Source organism: Plectropomus leopardus, chromosome 19, assembly GCF_026936395.1.
Source record: "Plectropomus leopardus strain MGB_pleo_1.0 chromosome 19, ASM2693639v1, whole genome shotgun sequence".
NCBI lineage: Eukaryota > Metazoa > Chordata > Actinopteri > Perciformes > Serranidae > Plectropomus > Plectropomus leopardus.
The window spans coordinates 11,486,763-11,505,830 of NC_142194.1; the positions used below are offsets into that span (position 1 = coordinate 11,486,763).

The 19,068-nt window shown below is 35.8% G+C and overlaps 3 protein-coding genes and 1 long non-coding RNA gene across 6 annotated transcripts in view; 1 reads left to right on the plus strand and 3 right to left on the minus strand.

The window, feature by feature from the left end:
- sar1aa (secretion associated, Ras related GTPase 1Aa) lies at positions 1-6,709 on the minus strand. The gene is made up of 7 exons (XM_088070220.1): positions 6,628-6,709; positions 4,841-4,913; positions 4,459-4,578; positions 3,577-3,642; positions 2,881-2,984; positions 2,649-2,780; positions 1-2,552 (listed from the first exon to the last, which is right to left on the minus strand). The coding sequence occupies exons 2-7, from the start codon at positions 4,896-4,898 to the stop codon at positions 2,436-2,438; spliced, it is 597 nt and encodes a 198-aa protein (XP_087926346.1). The 5' UTR covers positions 4,899-4,913; positions 6,628-6,709; the 3' UTR covers positions 1-2,435.
- The window catches only part of LOC148186318 (uncharacterized), a 24,617-nt gene continuing 10,540 nt past the window's right edge, over positions 4,992-19,068 (plus strand). Inside the window, exons 1-3 of the long non-coding RNA XR_015775020.1 lie at positions 4,992-6,089; positions 6,725-6,802; positions 15,576-15,668. This is a non-coding gene — a long non-coding RNA (uncharacterized LOC148186318). The remainder of the gene's footprint in view (positions 6,090-6,724; positions 6,803-15,575; positions 15,669-19,068) is intronic.
- ppa1a (inorganic pyrophosphatase 1a) lies at positions 8,213-12,890 on the minus strand. The gene is made up of 11 exons (XM_088069902.1): positions 12,757-12,890; positions 12,489-12,553; positions 11,535-11,588; positions 11,067-11,186; positions 10,895-10,981; positions 10,684-10,810; positions 10,461-10,588; positions 9,716-9,801; positions 9,402-9,471; positions 8,557-8,596; positions 8,213-8,471 (listed from the first exon to the last, which is right to left on the minus strand). Exons 1-11 carry the CDS (start codon positions 12,815-12,817, stop codon positions 8,443-8,445), a joined length of 867 nt encoding a protein of 288 aa, XP_087926028.1. The 5' UTR covers positions 12,818-12,890; the 3' UTR covers positions 8,213-8,442.
- The window catches only part of lrrc20 (leucine rich repeat containing 20), a 5,586-nt gene continuing 2,573 nt past the window's right edge, over positions 16,056-19,068 (minus strand). For 2 of the 3 annotated variants that reach the window (XM_088070378.1, XM_088070376.1), the window contains exons 2-5: positions 17,956-18,044; positions 17,555-17,704; positions 17,222-17,389; positions 16,056-16,600 (exon numbers count right to left, since the gene is read on the minus strand). In XM_088070378.1, coding sequence (XP_087926504.1) covers positions 16,476-16,600; positions 17,222-17,389; positions 17,555-17,704; positions 17,956-18,025 — 513 coding nt within the window. In that variant the 5' untranslated portion in view covers positions 18,026-18,044 and the 3' untranslated portion in view covers positions 16,056-16,475. The remainder of the gene's footprint in view (positions 16,601-17,221; positions 17,390-17,554; positions 17,705-17,955; positions 18,045-19,068) is intronic. The other variant, XM_088070377.1, reaches the window with a different exon arrangement.

The window sequence follows — 19,068 nt, forward strand, 5'->3', positions numbered from 1 at the left end:
TTGAGGCAAAACAAAGTTTTATTACGTCAATCACTCGTAACATAGATTCATCTTTTATGTGTGCATGTCATCATTCATGTTGAAACTATTTGCACAGATAATTACTGCAAATATTATTTCAAGTTAATCGGCTATAAATAACCCCAGTGCTTAATTAGGCAGTTACTGTACAAACATTTACATCTGTATTATACATAATTTACAGGAGTTCAGCGACTGGTACATAACACTGTTCAAAGGAAAAGCAGTTTGTTTACATGCATGCTGCATATCGGTAAACACTCAAGATTCCCTGTTTAAAAAAAGAAAAAGAAAAATCTGTTTCATCTGTATATTTTATCTCAGTCACAAACACCCCTGCATTTATTAATACACAGAATATTCAAAATGTTACCCTGTAAACATGGGATGCAGGAAACAGTGGATGGGGTACAACGAGCAAATGCTTCTGTTCCCCTTTAATAAGGATTTCCAATTTTTCACATTAAAGATACAATTTTACACAGCTAACTGTAAAAATGTATGCATGGACTTGAATAGCTAAAATAGAATATTAATTTACAGGTTAACATGCTAATGTTTGTGAGTGCACTCTCATATCTTTTAAGATAGTCAAAAAGTACATCATCTGCAGCACTTCAACCCTGTTACACAGCCAACAAGATGGTGACATGTCAATATATTGCTCAGGCTGAGGAATAAATTAAAAAAATATTTAATTAGTAACTTTCAATTGCAAACCAATTGTCACAAAAAATGTTGGCATTGTACGTTTCTGCAAACCATGGACACTTTACATTTGCACTAGATTATGTAGGAGATGCACTGAAACTTTATTTCAACAATGCTGTGGTTAACTTGTGACTGAGTTTAAGCACGAAAACGGCTTGATTAAAGTTAGGAAAAGAACATGTTTTGTCAAAGCTGCACTCTTACCAATAAACTACTTTGTGTGTGTGCAGGGGGCAGGAAGGTGCTGTGGATCAAGAGGTGGCACGGTTAGTTTACTTGGCATGTCTTAGCCTTCGGCCAGAAATCGTCCATTTTTGAGACTTTTTTCACATTCCAGGGAGGAGGCACACAAGCCAAAAGTGGGTTTAAGTTACTCTTAAAAGGTGAGACAACTCTGTCTCCCCATACTGCAATCATACCTTTTTAACACAGAACACCAAGGCAGAATAACAGAACAATATTCCTGCCTTGAACAGGCAGTGTAAAACGGTTGATATAATAAGTATAAAAGGTTCAAATGTAATATAGTCGTGGTTTGCAGAAACGTACAATATCAACATTTTCTTGTATTGACTGGGCTGTCATTAGCAGGCTCAGAACTAAATACTGTATATTCTTTCCTACCCTCACATACAGAGGAGTAAGATTGTCTCCGCTACAGTAACGTTAGTCATTCTACTTTATTGCTTCCCACATTTTTGGGGGCAATGCATTATTACAGCCTTCATGGTAAAACAAGGGCAGCCATCGAACATAAAAGTTCTGCATGAACTTTTTATCATTGAGTTCTGTCCTGAACAGCTCAAAATCAAAGACTTATTTCTAACACTCTTCAATTTAGCTGCCTTCATGTACAGTAACTTTGGGTTGACACATACGGAAAAAAAATGCAAAACTAAACAAGCCAATTCAATCATGACACTGAAACTGAGACACACATTATGCGCAACATACTCATCAGTGAGCTGTTCAGTTTGACTGTTTACTCGTCGTCTTTGCCTTTATTTGTGGGACATGCCGTCTCCTCCTCTGTTTTGGTTTCTAAAGGGGATTTGATGTTATTTTGGCTCAGTGCGCTCAGCATGGAAGATATCTTTTGTTGAAGTCCAATCTCTCTCCCTGCTAATCCCAAAGTCATTAGCATACATCTTTGGCTATATGCTTTGAAGGCAGTGGCTGCGTATCATTAGATTAAATGAGCTGAAATTAATCTCCTGTATTTAGCTATATATTTTAAAATCTAAGCTCAACCGTTTTAATCTGATGTCAGACAAGCATTGAACTAATTTTCATCACTTGCTTCCTAATATATTGCAACTAGAGACGTTGGTCTATTCTGTATTAAATAAAGCAACACCAATGTGTATTTATCTACATTTTTGCATAAAGTATGTCTGCTTGTGTACTGTAACCAGGTATGATGTAATCTTTGGATGCAACCTAATTAACGTGCCATGGAGTTAGACAATTAAGTTAATTCCCACATTAATAACACAGGCAGGACAGTTCACCGTGAACCACTTTTAAAAGTTTGCATAGAAACCTTTAAATCCTGAATAAATACTTTAAAAAGAAGATGCTCTTAATATGCTCTGAATAATAACGTCTGAGATTTGGGCTGATTGACACTGGCAAAGTGACAAAGTCCTTGTCATGGTGTGTGAAAATGTGTCAAGAAAACCCCTTCTGGTTAAGCGTCTGTGTCAGTCAATGTACTGGGATAACCATCTGAAACCTTCCCCGTAGCCTTGTTTTTTCAGCACGCTGCACATGAAAATCTCCAGCGGTCGGGCGTTCAGCTCCTTCAAAGAGACATTTCCCTGTTGATAACAAAGAGATAAATGAGATCTGCAAGCTCCAGATAGAAAGATCAAATTATTTCTGTGAATTAAAAGACAGAGTCACATCACGCCTACCTTTCCCGTAACTTGACCATCGAGAGCAAAAGCTCCTCTCAGTCCTCCTTCACTGATGGCCTCGGGGCGGTCAATTTTATTACCCAGCACCAACACCGGTACATTGACTATGGTCTCATCTCCCAGGAGAGCCTAGAAATAGAAGAGCAGCGCAATCATCATCAATCCGCTGTTAACAGGAGGTCACTGCCGAGCAGTGGAAACAGATCGTAACGGTGATGTTAAAGCTCACATCGAGTTCAGTCTTGGACTCTGTGAGTCTGTCGTGATCCGCACAGTCGACGAGAAACACGACTCCGTTCACAGCCGGAAGGTAGTTCTTCCACACTCTGCGAGCTGTCGTCAAAGAGAAAACGGTTTGAAAATTAAATTGCATCCTTTAATGTCTCTGAATCATAAAGTGGCAAAATCTTCATATAGCTGTATGATGGTTTTACTTAACGCACGCTTAAACGGGCATTTTGTTTAAAATGCAGGATCTTGATTTTACACAACAAGGCAAATATGATTTCACTATTTCACCCTGAGGTTTGAATTACTGTGGTAATTATTGTAAAATTAACTCATCCATCCATATCATAATCTAGTCAGGCACCGCCTTCTTTCTTCATGTATATTTTCTGCAGCACTGACACAACTTCCTGCCATCAAATTTACATTCAATATTTAAGGTTTATTACTTCCATCAGAACTGATTTGAAATGTTATTATGCCTCAGCGCTGCAGGGCTACAGAGACACCATGCGGCAGCCACGAGAGCTGTGATTGGTCGTTTCTCATGAGAGTAGAGATAACTGATGGTGATGGCAACATGCAGCAAGTCGACAAAAAGATTCAGTGATCCAATGCTTTAACATCGTAACAAATTACAGACCATTCCCAGTGCCTCCCTAGAAATGATTTTATTTTATTGCAAGTAAGAGCTCACCTTGTACGTGTCCTCCCAGATCAAATGTAGTAAATGTCATCCCACCGATTGACAACTCTTCAGATGCTTGGAGGAAAAAGAAGATAAAATTCATTTTTATTTAAGTGATTATTTTGGCCCGTTTTGTGAGATCACACACAGTGAGACAGTCTACGAAAAATAACTGTCTATAAGACTAAGGGGGAAATATACCTTAAAAAATACACCTAAATCACTCATCAAACATACTAAATGTATTTGCTTCATAATAAACCCACATGAACTTTTCATCTTTAAATTGGGCAATAATATGTGTGTGTCAGTCAATATCCACACAAACATTCAAACACACATACCCCACCCATCCCGGATCCCTAAAACGTACATAAACTGGGAAACAAACAAAAAATAGGTACAAAATATATAAATTAAATTAAAGAATAAGAAAACAACATGATAGTACTGATAATAGATGAAAAATAATAATATATGTATATGAATAAAATAAAAATAACTAATTGACATGAAAAGAGTGAATTCTATACTAAATTTCTGATGGGACTTAATTCTGTTACGTCTGCATTTTTTAGACAATATTAAAGACAACACTTCTTTGATATAGTTTATAAATGATGGGGGCTTTTTAGACTTCCAATTGTGGAGAATAAGTCTCCTGACTACAAGTGAGGCGAATGTTATACAATTAGCTTGAGATGTAGAGATGTCTACGCCCTCACTGGAAACTCCAAAAATAGCAGTAATTGGATTGGTCTCAATTGTTTTGCAACAAATATATGAGAAAGCTTCAAAGATATGACCCCAAAATGTAGTCGTGCTGCATTTTCTGCACACAAACAACATGTCGGCCTACGATGGCACGCTACCGACTGAATATTTACATACTTGGATGCAGAGTTGGCACGTGTTGGCCAAGTCGGTCGTCTTTCAACATGTGTAGGAGTGTTGTTTTACCGGCATTGTCCAGACCCAGGAAAACCAGCTTCCCAGACTTTTTGTACAGACCTGGAAGAAATAAATGAGCCAAAAATTTCAAGCGTGAAATCCAAGTCCTATACTAATCACTGAGATGGAACATTAAAATAAAATCCACTAAAGCACAGAGGACCTGGGCACTTTACACTTTGACTACTCTGGCTACATTTCAGAGAAAATGCTTTATGGTTGTTGATTACATTGCATTCACGTATGACTTATTTTGATTAAGCTCCAACCAAATACTTTGCCACCACTGTTAAACTGTTGCAAAACTGCACACAATACTTACCTAAGAACTGTAAGACACTACTAAACCCCCTGTAGATCCAGTCGAATAAAAATGACATCTTGACAGCCTTTGACTGAAACAAGAAAAAGCTCAGATTACTATCACATAGACCTGCACTGAGTGGTAAGAAAAATAGAAATACCTGCCTTGACATATTTTTGCTTCTACTGTTATGTAAGTGAAGTGGACAAAATATTAGAAACATCCATCCTATTTAACCCAGAAAAATGTGTCACTGAATCGGGTGAACACACATCAAGTAGTATGTATGTTGTTTGTATAGAAACCGAGCATTTTAAAATAAAGTAGTATTTAATTGCAGAACAATAGAGTTTATGCAGCAGACATAATCCTAGAGGAAAGAAAAATTCAAAATTATATTACATCGATATCAGATTTTGACCATTTTCTCATACTTAGCGCCTGAAAATTAGCCATTAAAAGTAGCCTGAGCTTTTATCTCAGATCGATCCTAATTCAAGATCTTCTTTTTTTCTCGTACTGCAGTTATTATTATTTATCTGAAGTAATTAACTCTTGAGATAACAATAAGATCCAGAGGTAAACTTGACTGGCTTATAAATGTGCCTGCATAATCACAGAACTAAATCCTACACACTTGACCCTTTAACTGACTTTGTGATCAAATTAGCTGTTTTCAGAGTTGAGAAACTTCTGAGAAGGTAAGTGAAAGATCAGAAATAAGTCATTTCCAAATAAGAAGCTGATTTATTTCTGAAAAGATAAAGAAAAGACTCTGTGTGCAGTAAAATTTTCCTCTGGGATGGCCTGTCACAGCACCAGTGGTGGATGAAGTACTTGTAAGCCGCACTTGAGTAAAAGTAAAGATTTCTAACCAGAAAATGACTTTGGCAGGAGTTACCTATTAAAATATCACTTGATTCTTAACGTATCTGAGTATCAAAAGTAATTTTACCATATTAAATGTACTCAAGCATCTAAAGCAAAAGCACAAGTAAATGCCAGAAATAAAAAAGCCAGCAGGCAGAATTCTGAGATAACATATACCACCTTAAAAATGGAGCCTATAATATACTTTAGAAAATGAAGTATTTTTGTACAATTTAAAGGATTTTTCCTTCCATCCCAGTACTTTATTCATGTAGGTAAGCTGGTTGGCTCACAGCCGGTTATCTGGGACACTAAATGGAACAGAGCCATCCTTCATTTAATCAGTTTCACCTGAGTTTTTCCTGCTATGACAAGTCAACATGTCTGCCGTGATAAGGTCCGTATTGCATTACATTACATTAGACAGGTTTTTTTTTTAATATCCTGCTCTGTGACATGACACTGTAGTTGTACCCACACGTGTGTCAGGCGTTTAGTAACCTGTAAGTAAACTGTAATGTTCATAAAACTTCATGGATCACTTAGATAAATACACAACCACCTGTATTCATGATCGGCAGCTAAGTTAGCTACATTCTTATTTTTTCGTTACACTGTTTCATGACAGTTACAATTTCCAACAGCGCAATGACGAAGCTGTCGAAAACATTAAGTCGTTGTCATGTGTTTTTGTTGATCTGAGCTTATTTCATTGTGCTAGCAAGCCGACACAAAGGTACCGTTAATGACGCTTTTTTAGGCTAGTTAGCATTAGCATGTTAGCTCTGTTACGTGTAAGAATCTGATCTCGTGCGTCTGGGCAACGTTTAACGGACTACCGTCGTCGCGCGAGCTCAATATGGACTAAAGTCAATAACGCAATGGGTTTTATTGTGTCTTTGAATCAGTGACTGTCTAATTTTTAGCTGGCTTACCCCTCGGCACTGACCAGCAGCCCAGCGCTTAGTAGTATCGGTGGTCTCCTTGGAAACAGTCAATTACAGTTCCGCTTCTTTCTTCTTCGTGTTATAGAATTCAGCAGTTGGCGTTCAAGTTAACGCCCCCATCCGGCCGTTAGCTGAACAGGAAGTTGACACCAAACGGGCCTCAGTAAGTACATTTACTCAAGCCTTTTTAAGTACAATTTTGAAGTATTTGTACTTTACTTGTGTAATTCCATTAATTAATTAATAACGACATAGGCCTACATTTACATAAGTAGCCTACTGTACCTATCTGTCCTTTTACTTGAGTATTATTTTGAAAATGTAACCCATTACTTTGACTGCACTACATTTAAAAGACAAATATTGTACTTTTGACTCTGCTGCATGTCGTTACTGGTTACATCTGCGTCGAGCACTTTCAGTATGTTGTATTCAAAACACTCAACTAGGTTTAAAAGGCATGTTTTCTTTAAAAAAAATCAAAATCTGTGGTTATAGCATTCACCTCATTGATGTCCAGATGTCTCATTATGTCTCGATGTCTCGATTAGAGACACCAAGCTTTTCTTTAAACTACACTCTTAAAGGCTCCTTACAGAAAAATCGATCTAGACCCCTTTTTTTTTAGAATATTATGAGAGTTTACAAGTACCATTGAATAAGGCTGACTAGTTGATTAGCTTTTACTATCTTTCATTTATTTAAAATTAATCTCTTTCTCTCTATATATATATTATTATATTTAAATTATTTTTCAATTTACTATTTGCATTTTTTTCTTTCTCTCTCTTACTACTTTTTAACTCATTTATCCATAATCATTAAGCAATATTCTACATACCTACAAAACTAACAGACCCGGTGATTTAAACCGTTAAAAACAACGTGGCAATGACAAGGATCTGCTCCCTATATAGATATAAACAGCTCATTCTTAGGCAACAAAATCACCACAATTCTTATTTTCAGGTGATTATACACTAAAGAAAACTTACTTATTATATTATATGCCATTTCCGCCAATATATTCCCTTAAATCCTACACACTGGACCCTTTAAACTGCATTGCTTTTAACCTTTAAAAATAGTAATATCAGGCAATAAATTAAATAGACTATCATGAAATTACAACAAGTATAATTTCAACAGGAAAACAGATAATGTTTTTTTTTCTGGCTACTGCGAAACAACGCCGTTCATCCGTTCTAACCATAGTTTCTAACCACAGTGTGAAGATTTTTAGTGCTTGTTGGCGCTTATTGTTTAATTGCAGCCTAAAGCAGCACCCCATGGGGCTCCTCCACTCACAGCCACAGACTTTGATAACCAGTAATTTGCACTGTTAAGTAGCTATTACATTTTAGGAACACTAAATACATCATTCCTTGGAATTGGCCATAAGCAGTACTGCAATTAGTTGTATGTCCAGATGCATTATTATACGTTGGACTGTGGAGAAATTGTGTTATTTTAAATATTACAGGCAGAGCATGATTTGTTTATCAGGACACCATAATGCACTTTTATATGATAATGACATTATGTTGTAATGGCCATTAAATACAGCAGTACCCCGGGATTTAGTGTGGTTTATTGTAATGTTCTGTCCAGCCTGAAATGAGGCTACAATCCAATAGTTTAAGCATAATATTGAGTCACAATCACATAACAGAATCAGACATTCAAGTGTCAATAAAGCAGAAGAAAATAAATGTGACATGAAATATAAATCCACTCCAGTTCATGCAATGCTCTTATGTATTGAAATCAGATGAACGAAGGTTTCTGCTCAGGATTTTCTTCTCACTTCTCGTAGTAGAACCATTTGTCGACTGAAAAACAAAGTTCATGGTTGATATTCGTTGAGAAACAACATACAGTAGTTGCGATAAAACAAATAAATGTGTAAACACCCACCTGAGCTTGGAATGGGATCTTCAGCTCCAAAAGCACACGCCTGTAAGAGTTATTTTGGCTTAATCAGTTCAGTTTGGAGGTAAGGTAATACATGTGCTGCTGAGATATTTTGGACTAATTAACCCTTTGAAACATGAGCAAAATGGCGAAAGAAGGCGATGGGCAACAAAAGCAAAAATTACTCAACAATTCAAAAATTACCAAGAAATTAGTAAAAAAAAAAAAAAAAAAAAAACTGAAAATTTGTAACGAAAAAGAAAGTTAAAAACATGAATTGATCAGAAAAAGCTAGTTAAAAAATTATAATATTTTTGTAACATAATTTTAGATCTGTAATTATGGCAATTATATATACATATAGTTTTCCCATAGCTTTTTGAAAAAAAATCTACAAATTTCTTGCAATCTGCGAAATATTTCTTATCAAGTTGCTAACTGGTTTTTTTCCCATGTTTTTGAAAGAAATCACAATTGGCTCAGGGTTTACAGGTTTAAATACTTGTGAAAGGCGTCTGAAAGGAGCTTGAGAAAAATGATCCAGGTTTGAAAGGGTTAACTGCTGTGAGAAACCGAGTTGTACATATATTGTAGGTCTGTTTTGTATCTTGGGAGAGGCGTAAAATGCTAGTTTCTGTTTGAACTAAAAACCCCAAATCTTATGTTGCCAAATAAATCAGTTGGAAAAAAGTGAAAGAACCAACTTTTAGCATTTTTTTCTTCTTCACTTCACTAAAGATCCTCTCCTTTTGTTTGTTATACAACATGCTGTTATGTTTATCATCTTTAATCCCATTTAAAAGAGAATTAAGTTGGTTATCTGGATTTAAAAATGAAAAAAAACTCACAGACGTAACCACGGCCTCTGCGTCCCCAGCAGAGCAGCAGAACGGACTGTCTGAGACGCTGGTGTTCATGCTGAATCAAGCGAGATAAAACAAAGCAAACAATTTAGGAAAGGCAGAAATTCCCAACAGTCAGAGGATATTTAGCAGCCCATTAGATAAGCAGCCACAGGATTATGATTTAGTCGATTCAAACTCAGTCTTCTGTCAGCTTCTGATAACTATTCTAAAAATGTTATTACAGGAAATATCACTAATACTTGTCACATATACCATCATATAGCCTGCTGTCTGCATAATGTAGCAGAAGTACTCACCAATTTAACTCGCCAGCATCAGTCTTCTTCGAAATCAATGCCTTCCAAAACTCATGGGTGTCCTTGACTGTTTTAATGGCAAAGTCCTGGAAAACAAATGTTTCTACAATAACCAAAAGACAGCTTTTCCTCATCCAGTTATTCCAGGAAAACACCATCATAGTAGGTAGAAATAAAGTAACAAAAAAGATTAAGCAATCCAAAAATATTTGATATCTAAGTATGTCATTATTTTGACAAGATTTTTTTTATCATTTTGATATACTAAGTTATTAATTCAAGATAAGCATGTCATTATTTTGAAAAACGTTTCCCATGATTCCCATTTTGAGATACTAAATCATCATTTTGAGAAAGTTCATTATTATTTTTGAGATACTAAGTAATTTTGAGAAACAAAGGTATTTCTTTGAGATACTAAGTCATTATTTTGGAAAAAAAAAGTCATTATTCTGAGAGAGATACTTACTCATAATTTTAAAGGTTTGTCATTATGTTTTGGATACAAAGTCATTTTGAGATACTAAGTCATTTATTTAAAGTTAAGTATGTCAGTATTTTCACAAGATTTCTTAACATTTTGAGATACTTTCTAATAATTTTATTCATTATTTTGAGATACTTAGTCATTTTGAGTTGAATGTAATGAATGATCAGTCAAATCAGTTGTCTTAAGTTTTAAAACAAGTCCTAACACTTTCAAAATACAGCACAAATACGGCGAGTATTATTTTGAAAGGTGTACCCTGTCCTTGAACTCTCCGTTGAAAGCAAACTGGTTTTCAGGTTTCCCATCTGGGACTTTGTATCTTTTGAACCAGTCAACAGTTGCCTCCAGGTATCCAGGTTTAAGTCGTCTTACATCATCAATATCTGCAAGAAATCAACAACAAAAAAAGAACTCTAAAATTCAAAATTACTTCTCTAATTTTTTCTGATTTTCTTCTTGTATTGCATGTTATTCATACCGTTAAAGTCGGCGGCTTCAGGATCCTCAGTATTGATCACAATGACCTTCCAGTCTGTTTCACCCTCATCGATCAGAGCCAGAGTTCCCAACACCTTCACTTTGATTATTTCCCCTCTAGAGCACACCTGAGAAATACACACAATCTTTAAAAAGCCGAAACAGCTGAATTTAAATCTAAGTCTGTTCAAAGCCTGCAGTCAGAGTCATGCCTTATTTCCTATGTCGCATATATCAATAGGATCGTTGTCTCCACAGCAGCCTGTGTCGCTGTCCTTGTGGTTTGGGTCTTCCCACGTCTGTGAAAAGAGAAAGCTTATATTTGATGGAGCTGAGACAAAGTCTGGTTTCTTGCTGTCTGAATGTCGTCTGTGCAGGTTTTACCTGTGGAATAGCTCCGTAATTCCAGATGTAGCCTTTGTGAGGAAATACATTGGCCACATAACGAAGATTCCCCTTCTTTATATCTTGTTTCAGTGGATTTAGAGGATCTTTGGTGGCAATCTGATAAACAGACACATCTATAAACTTAAAACTGAAGAAAGAGCTGACCCACATTGATGCCACAGCACTGTTACATTTCAAAATTAACTGAAAAAAATGAAAAATTCAAATTGATAATATAATAATAATTATAATAATAAATAATAAGTCATTATTATGTATGAAATCCTGAGATTATACATAGCTCTATGCCCATATGCATTGCAAAAAGTACAGACAATTACAAACTATGTCCATGACAAAAGTTAGAGCGCCTCTGATTTATGTAGATTGTCATATTTGCGGGAGAGGGAATATGTATTTGTATAATAACTGATCACCACAAAAACCCAAAAAACATAAACATACCTCCATCTTCGCATTTGTCCATCTTGGAACCTCCACAACAGCGTGAAAAATGTTCTGCAAAGTTGATCAGAAATACAGTTTTGTCTCACCAAACATGAATTGTCTTTCCTGTTTTAAATACTTTCTAACTTAGTTATGCAAGATCTACATAACGGCTAATGAAAAAACTCCAAACTTAAACTTCATTGGTGAAAGGAATAGAATAATAATATGTATGACGCTCTAAAAATATATGAAAATAACTCAAGTAACCCAAGAATAAGTTAAAAAGAATAAATCATATCAACTTTTTAGGCTCAAAATGTGGGTATTTGGTAGCAACTCTTTGGCGAGGATACTGGCACAAAAGGCGTTTATTTAAAACTCAATATATAAATCTTTTTAATTTTAAATTATATATTTAAAAATCAATGTTTTCCTCACCATAATCAAGTGTTTTTTGTGCCTAATTCTAACCACACATTAACTACAGCGTTGTTAAGGTGAAGGTTTCCACCTATCTGCTACTTAATAACATGCAAAATGTAACTTATCAATGGTTTGCAGAAATGTACAATGACGACATTTTTTTCTGGTGATTGGGTTGATGCATTACCCCCAGGTGAAACAAGGAAAAGCATATTTTCCATTATTGCAGACAAATTGGTAATTGGGAATAAAAGAGGAAAAATGCAGAACAAAACAAAAAAACACATTTTTTTCCCTAAATTTTGCCTAATGTGACTCATTTTGTTCGACTCAAGTAAATAATTCTTTAAATATTATACTTTTATATATTATTTCAAATGTTTGGTGTACAGCAATTGATTTGCAAGACTTGAATGACAACAGTACACCCCCAGCACAACAATAAAACAAAAACAATCCAAATACTTACTTACTTTTTACTTATTAACTTAACGTTCTTACTTACAAATACTACCTGCGCTAGTAATTGTGACACATGATGCTCACCTCTGCTTCATTTGCGTAGACGGGTATGTCGTGGAACGGAGAGATGTATTTGCCCTCAGAGTTTTCTATGAAAAGAAGTAATGCAATTTTGAGTATTTTTTTTTTTTTAAATTTCAACACTATAAGGAAGAAGAAAGCATTAGATCCCCTCATAAAGCTCTACAATTACTTGTTATTACACTTGCTAAATACCTATAAGTTAACAAGCAAATGTGACACTAAAATTCCCCAATAACACAAAAAAGCTCATTCAAAGAGTTGCTCTTACTGAAAAACACCCTGTAGTCCTGGGTGTTGGGCCGGCCCCTCTCCTCAATGGTAACGCTCATGTCTATTGTTGCGTTCAAACTCTCCACTGTGGACTGTGCACTAATCCAGGAGGACTAAGAGGCTCCTGACTGACAGGCGCTCATTGAGACAGATCGAGCAGGCATGCGCACTGCTTAAGCTAAGAGACCTGTCAACTGTGTGCACGTGACAACAGGAAGTGTGACGGCCAGATGACAGAGCTGCCTCCTGCGTGATCTCTAATCACATCCATTAATGACATCTATACACACAAACAAACGTCTCAGAGAAGCAGTATTTCTTATAATAGTAATCAATATTTCACCATGGACACATGGTTGTGTTTCTTTACCGTCTTTGCGTGTGAGGTGATTTATTTTGTGTTTTCCTGTGTGTAAGCTGCGGTTCCTCAGAGCTCTTTTCAGACATAAACAGATGGAGCTGACTGGCGTTAGCTGTAAACCAATTAACAAGGCAGGATTAGGTGGCGTGCCCGTGTTGTGACTTCTTGACTGTTTGATAACACTTGTGGGCCCATTTTTAGAAACATTAAGTATAGAAATGTGACTCAAATCCACCCATCCATCCAGGTATTTAATGAATGGCATTTTATGGCACTCATGATGCAAATGCTGAATAATCAGAATTTATTTGTGTGGCACTTTTCATACAAACAGTAATAATAATAATAATAATAATGATAATAATAATAATAATAATAATAATAATAATAATAATAATAATAATAACAATAATAATAATAATAATAATATAGATAAATAAATACATAAATAAATAAGTAAAATACTCTAAATATTAATAATAATAATAATAATGATAATAATAATAATAATAATAATAATAATAATAATAATATACTAACTAGTAAAACAGTAAAACAGAATAAAATGTATAAATAAATTCCAATTAAGGTAAAGTTAAGCCGTCAAAAATGTCTGTAAAGTGGGGAAACAATCCAGTTTGGGACCTTCTTTCTCTCCAAGCAGACGATTTCTGTATAAGGAGGGCTAGCGACCGCCTATGCTGCTGGAACACCAGCATATGCTGATGTTTCTTTCACCCAAAAAGTGAAACCAGGGTTCCAAAATGGAAATAAAAGAAAAGACAAGAAAAGAAAAGAAAACAAATCTAATAGTGCATAAGAGACACATGGATCAAGAGAGGAAGAGTGGGAGGCCCCAAAAGACTGCTAAAGCATAGGATATGCTACAAATATAACTATACACTAACAGGGTAATGGGAAAAAATGAAAATGACTGTAGTTTTTAAACAGCACCATCAGTCACAGAGCAGCATGCTACACCTTTAAGGTCACAGACCGGGCAGTAGAGGAGTCATGTGATACCGTAAGCTTGTCACCTTGCTAAATATTTCTCTTGGCCTGAAGTCATCAAGAGTCTGGCATCTTGCCTGTGCATAAAATAAACGTTTTTAGGGAGCCTTTTACATAGAAAATGTATCTGATCAATAATGAATCCATCACATCTCTTACTGCTGCCTCCCTCTCTCGCTCTTCTGTGGGTGACATGAGCTTATAGGTGATCCAGACTCAGCAGTGTTTCTATTTAAAGAATTCCTGAAAAGCCTGAGCAAAATACTTAAAGTAGTGCGGATCAGTCCCTGTCACCTGCAGCCTCTGTTACAGATGAAGGTTTTAGAAGCTTGATCAGCGTTTATGCTGCCGTCTGTAAGTCTCTGTAACCTCACCAAATCAAGTCTGTGTGCCGCCTCCAGCTTGCATCGAGCGATCAGATAGTTTCAGAACATTTTGCTCGTCTATCTAACAGATGTTGTCCTTTGTTTTGATTGTAAATCTCTCTGCAGGAGCCTTAATGTGAACTACAGGAGAGCGTGTTCCTACTGCTTTAATAGTCTAACAATTATTTTATGTCTACATACAGTGGAAGTACTGAAGTGTGTCAATGGCCCAATTGTTGCCCAATGAGGATATATCCCAGCCGACCATGTTGTCTTCTAAACTTGTAAAACCGTATTTTTCTTTAGTGGTTGTGAAAGTGAACCTAAATAGCTGACTAAGAATATTGTCTCTGGTAATCTTACATCAGATCCCTGTCACACATTATTCGAAGAATATCAGCCTTTGCTGTCACACAGCAGATTTAGAGCCCCACAAGCACAATTAAACAGGTTGGCTAATTATTTTGTTACTCAGTCTGTCGATCTGTTAAATCAGAGTTTGGCTTCTGAGCAGCCTCAGTGTATCTGAGCCGAACACTGAATCTAAGAGGAAACGAGTAATCTGTTGTGCTGCATCCACTTTACGTAATGTCTGTGGTGATTTGTAACGTTTGTTGTATGACTTTTTTTTGTTTGGTTACATATTGGAAAACCAATGACGTCGTGGGACTCAAGACAAATTTCAAAATGATGTCTGAAAATACAGTGAAATCTAATCTACTTATAAAATCGAGGTTGAAGTAATTGTCAGCCCTTCAACATACAATTAACTGGCAACTATTAAATAACCACTTTGTTGTTAACGAATGCCCAACATGCTTCTTCATGATATTGTAAATACATTATGGATTTTGGACTGACTTTTGGTTGGACAAAAGATATTTATGAGACATCATCTTTTCGAAAAAATGTGGAAGCCAAAAACTGCCGAGCTTGCAATTTTTTTGATGCCGTTTTCTCAAGGTCACAGGTTAATTATTTTGTTATCTCAAGAGAACAAAGCTTTTCTTCGGGTTAATTCATGTCGATTTGCTAAAACAAAAGGCTGATTTCTTATTATAATTTATCTTTGTTTTGCAGAGATCACGGGATACTTGGAGAACTTGAAAATGAGCGTCTAGTTCATTCGATCACACCTGATTTCAGCCTACAAGATCACCGTCATGACTGTCGGTGAGAATTCAAACAGTATAAACTTGTTGAACTACAATCTGTTGCAGGGAATAATGGCTGCTTGTTGATGTGACATTTTTCATTGAATCAGTTGCTACATTTGTCAAGAAACCATCTATGTATGCTATTTGGCACTCTGAGAGCTTAAAAAAATTTTTTAAAAAGATACAAACATTAAAAAATTGCAAATATGAACACTCAGCTTTTGTAGAAATAATCATTAGCTGCAGTCCTAAATTAAACATTATAACTAAACCTTACATCAGGACACACGTAAACCACCGTGTGTGTGTGTGTGTGTGTGTGTGTGTGTAAAACCGTATATATACCGTAATATAAAAAAAGCAATTAATTTATCACAGTGAACAATAACGACACCAGACAATATAGTTTCCAACACCTTATTTTAATTGAAAAACCTATTTTATATACTATCAAAAGTAATAAATAAGTCATTATTTATGACTTTTGTCTCAACTGAGACAAAAACATATCAAATGATGTAAAAAGATTGACTGATTTCATCTCCGAACAGCAACTTCGGCTTTTTTTTTTTGTAGTTCAAACAAAGAGGAAAAAAACTAGAGGCCACAGGGTGTGGTCGCCAGCAGGACTGATCGACTCAGTTGAGGATACCATCTTTAATTACACACCTCAGTTTTCCTGTAAACCCGATGCGACATATTAAGTTCAATATCTTCAAGTATTATGTTTCCTCAGCCCTCAGGCACACCAAAGCATCCACCTGAAGTGGTTAAAGGCACACAGCATGCAGTCCATATGTGGGTAAATAAAATATACGACACGTTAGCACTCTGTTTGGAAACTTTGGGTAGATTGCAGAGCAGACTGAGTGTTCGAGTCCAAAGGGTTTGACTTCACGTTCAGCCACTTAAGTGCCGGCATGTCGGACAACTTCTCAACCGGGATTTCTGTGGGTTAAAAAAAAAAACAGTTAACTTCAACTCAAACAAAACCGTGTAAGAATATTCAGCCCCTCAAGTGAGTGTTCATTTTTTATTTGGGTGGGGTTGTATGAGGTACTTATACATAGTCAGTGTATTATCTATAGCAGATGGCGGTCCGCATGCCTTAATTTTGGAGAGCATGGATTGACATCACTTATCTTGTGGTGCGTTCAGACACCTTTCACAAGTATTTAAATCTTTGATCGAAATGAGCTAATTGGTTTGATTTCTTTTGAAAACATGGGGGGAAAAGGCAATGGGCAACTTGGCAAAGAAATGTCCCACAAATTGCAAGAATTTAGTAGATTTAAAAAAAGTATTTTTTAAAAAAGCTTAGAGAAGAATGACCAGAAATCTATATTTCTAATTATCGTAATTAGATGTTTATTTTTCAGAATAATATTACTATAAATTTTAAGCACTTTGTTTCATTTTTTTTTTTTATATAGTTTTCTTGCGTTTTGTTGTTGTCTTACTAGTTTTTGGGTCATTTCTTCTTAAATTGCTTGTTGTCTTCTTTTTCTTTGAGAGAAATCAAGCCCGTTTCCAGGTTTCAGAGGGTTCATATATTATTATTATTATTACCAGCGATGCTGTTTCCCTCCAGGTTAATCCTCTCCAGCGTTGCTATCTCAGTGAGCTTATCAGGGAAGATGGAGAAGCTGTTATTAGCCAGATTGATGCAGGTCAAATGCCCCATTTCTCCCACAGTGTCAGGCAGTTTGGTGAGAACATTTCCTCGAAGGTCCAGCTCTGAAATATATATGTAATATTTCAACATACACGTTAAAGAGGGGTTGCTTCACTGTTCTCCTTTCACAGTATAAAGTCATTCTGTCAACATTTGTGAACATACGACATTATTTTCTTGAGTACTGATTGCATGGATAAAATATTTGCTGTGGTATTAATCACTACCTCTCAACTGAGTGAAGGTTGAAAAAAACTTGCTGGAAATGGCCTTCATCTCATTGTCAGCCAGTGTGATAACGCGTATGTTTTCTGAGACACTCCTCAAGACCTTGAACACGCCGTCTGGGAAAGAAATGAGCTTGCAGTTTGACAGGTCTGCAGAGGAGAAGAAGAGCAGGATTATGAGATTATGAGGCATTAACACAGCAGGGGAATGTTAAATATCTAGAATTAACACACACACTATGAGATTTAATGTTATTTGAGCAGACAAATGTAAGTTTCTGTCGCCGCCTGCTGGTGAAAATCAGACATAACAACAACCAGAATGTGAAATCAGGGCGGTTCATTCAAACAGCAGAAAGAGTGAGTGAGAGACAGTGAAAGATGTGTGATGGGAGTCTTACCCAGTGTATCTTTTCCCTCCTCTACGGTTGCATTAACCCTCCGGGCCACATTTGCGACTGCCTCTGCCATTTTTCTGCTGTAACCGCTCCTAAGGGAAACATTACATTTAAATCTACTTTTATGCATGAAAAGTATGACAGCCAAATGATAACTGGCTACTTTTAATGACAGTATATTGTTAAAAATGTATCCATGTGTCATGCAGTTAACACACTTGCCACACTGAGTCAAAATTTAGTTTGTGCTGTGTTTGTTCTTAGGCTTTGGTTATACTAAACACATCATTTTGTAAGAGGATCACAAATGTATTTTTTTTGTCCATTTATCACTGATGCATTGGTTTCTATTAACAACAAAAGGAAATACGTCCTTTATTCTGGGTCTACTGGAGCTACTGACATTATTCACTTATGTAATACAACAATGCAAAAGTACCCCACTACAAGGCTGTATTCCAATTTTCACGGTTTTTAAAAGTTAAGTAAAAGTAAACACAAAATACCCCTACAATTAGAGATGATGAAAGCATGAAAGAAATCAACTTGGAGATCATTAGCAAATGTAATGAAAAAAAGAACGTCCTCAACCAAATAAATCTATTGAAAAGAACAATAAGTAACGACAGTTCCCAAAATGTTGGGGATTTTTATACTTTGCAGTACTCCATTATACTCTTAATACAAGCAGAGGTGAAAGAACAATTCACAGCTTTTGTTCAAGTGAAAGTTATAATACTACAGTGTAAAAACACTCTGTTAGAAGTAAAAGCAGAACCATATCAGGATCAAAACATACCAAAGTAGTAAAGTACCAAAGTACCAAAAGTACAAGTATGCAGAATGACCCATTTCAAAACAATGTATACTACATTACTGAATTCTAGTTATTGATTAATGGTGATCACTTTAATGTTGCAGCTGATAAAGAAGAGCTAATACTAGTGGGTATTTTAATCAATAATAACATACCATAATATCTCTGTCGATTTATATTTTGCATTGATGTTTTAAATTTACAGTGTAACTAATAACTTATATTGTCAGATACATGTATTGGAGGAAAAAGTACAATATTTGTCTACAAACGGTAGGAGATGACACGTAAAAAGTAGC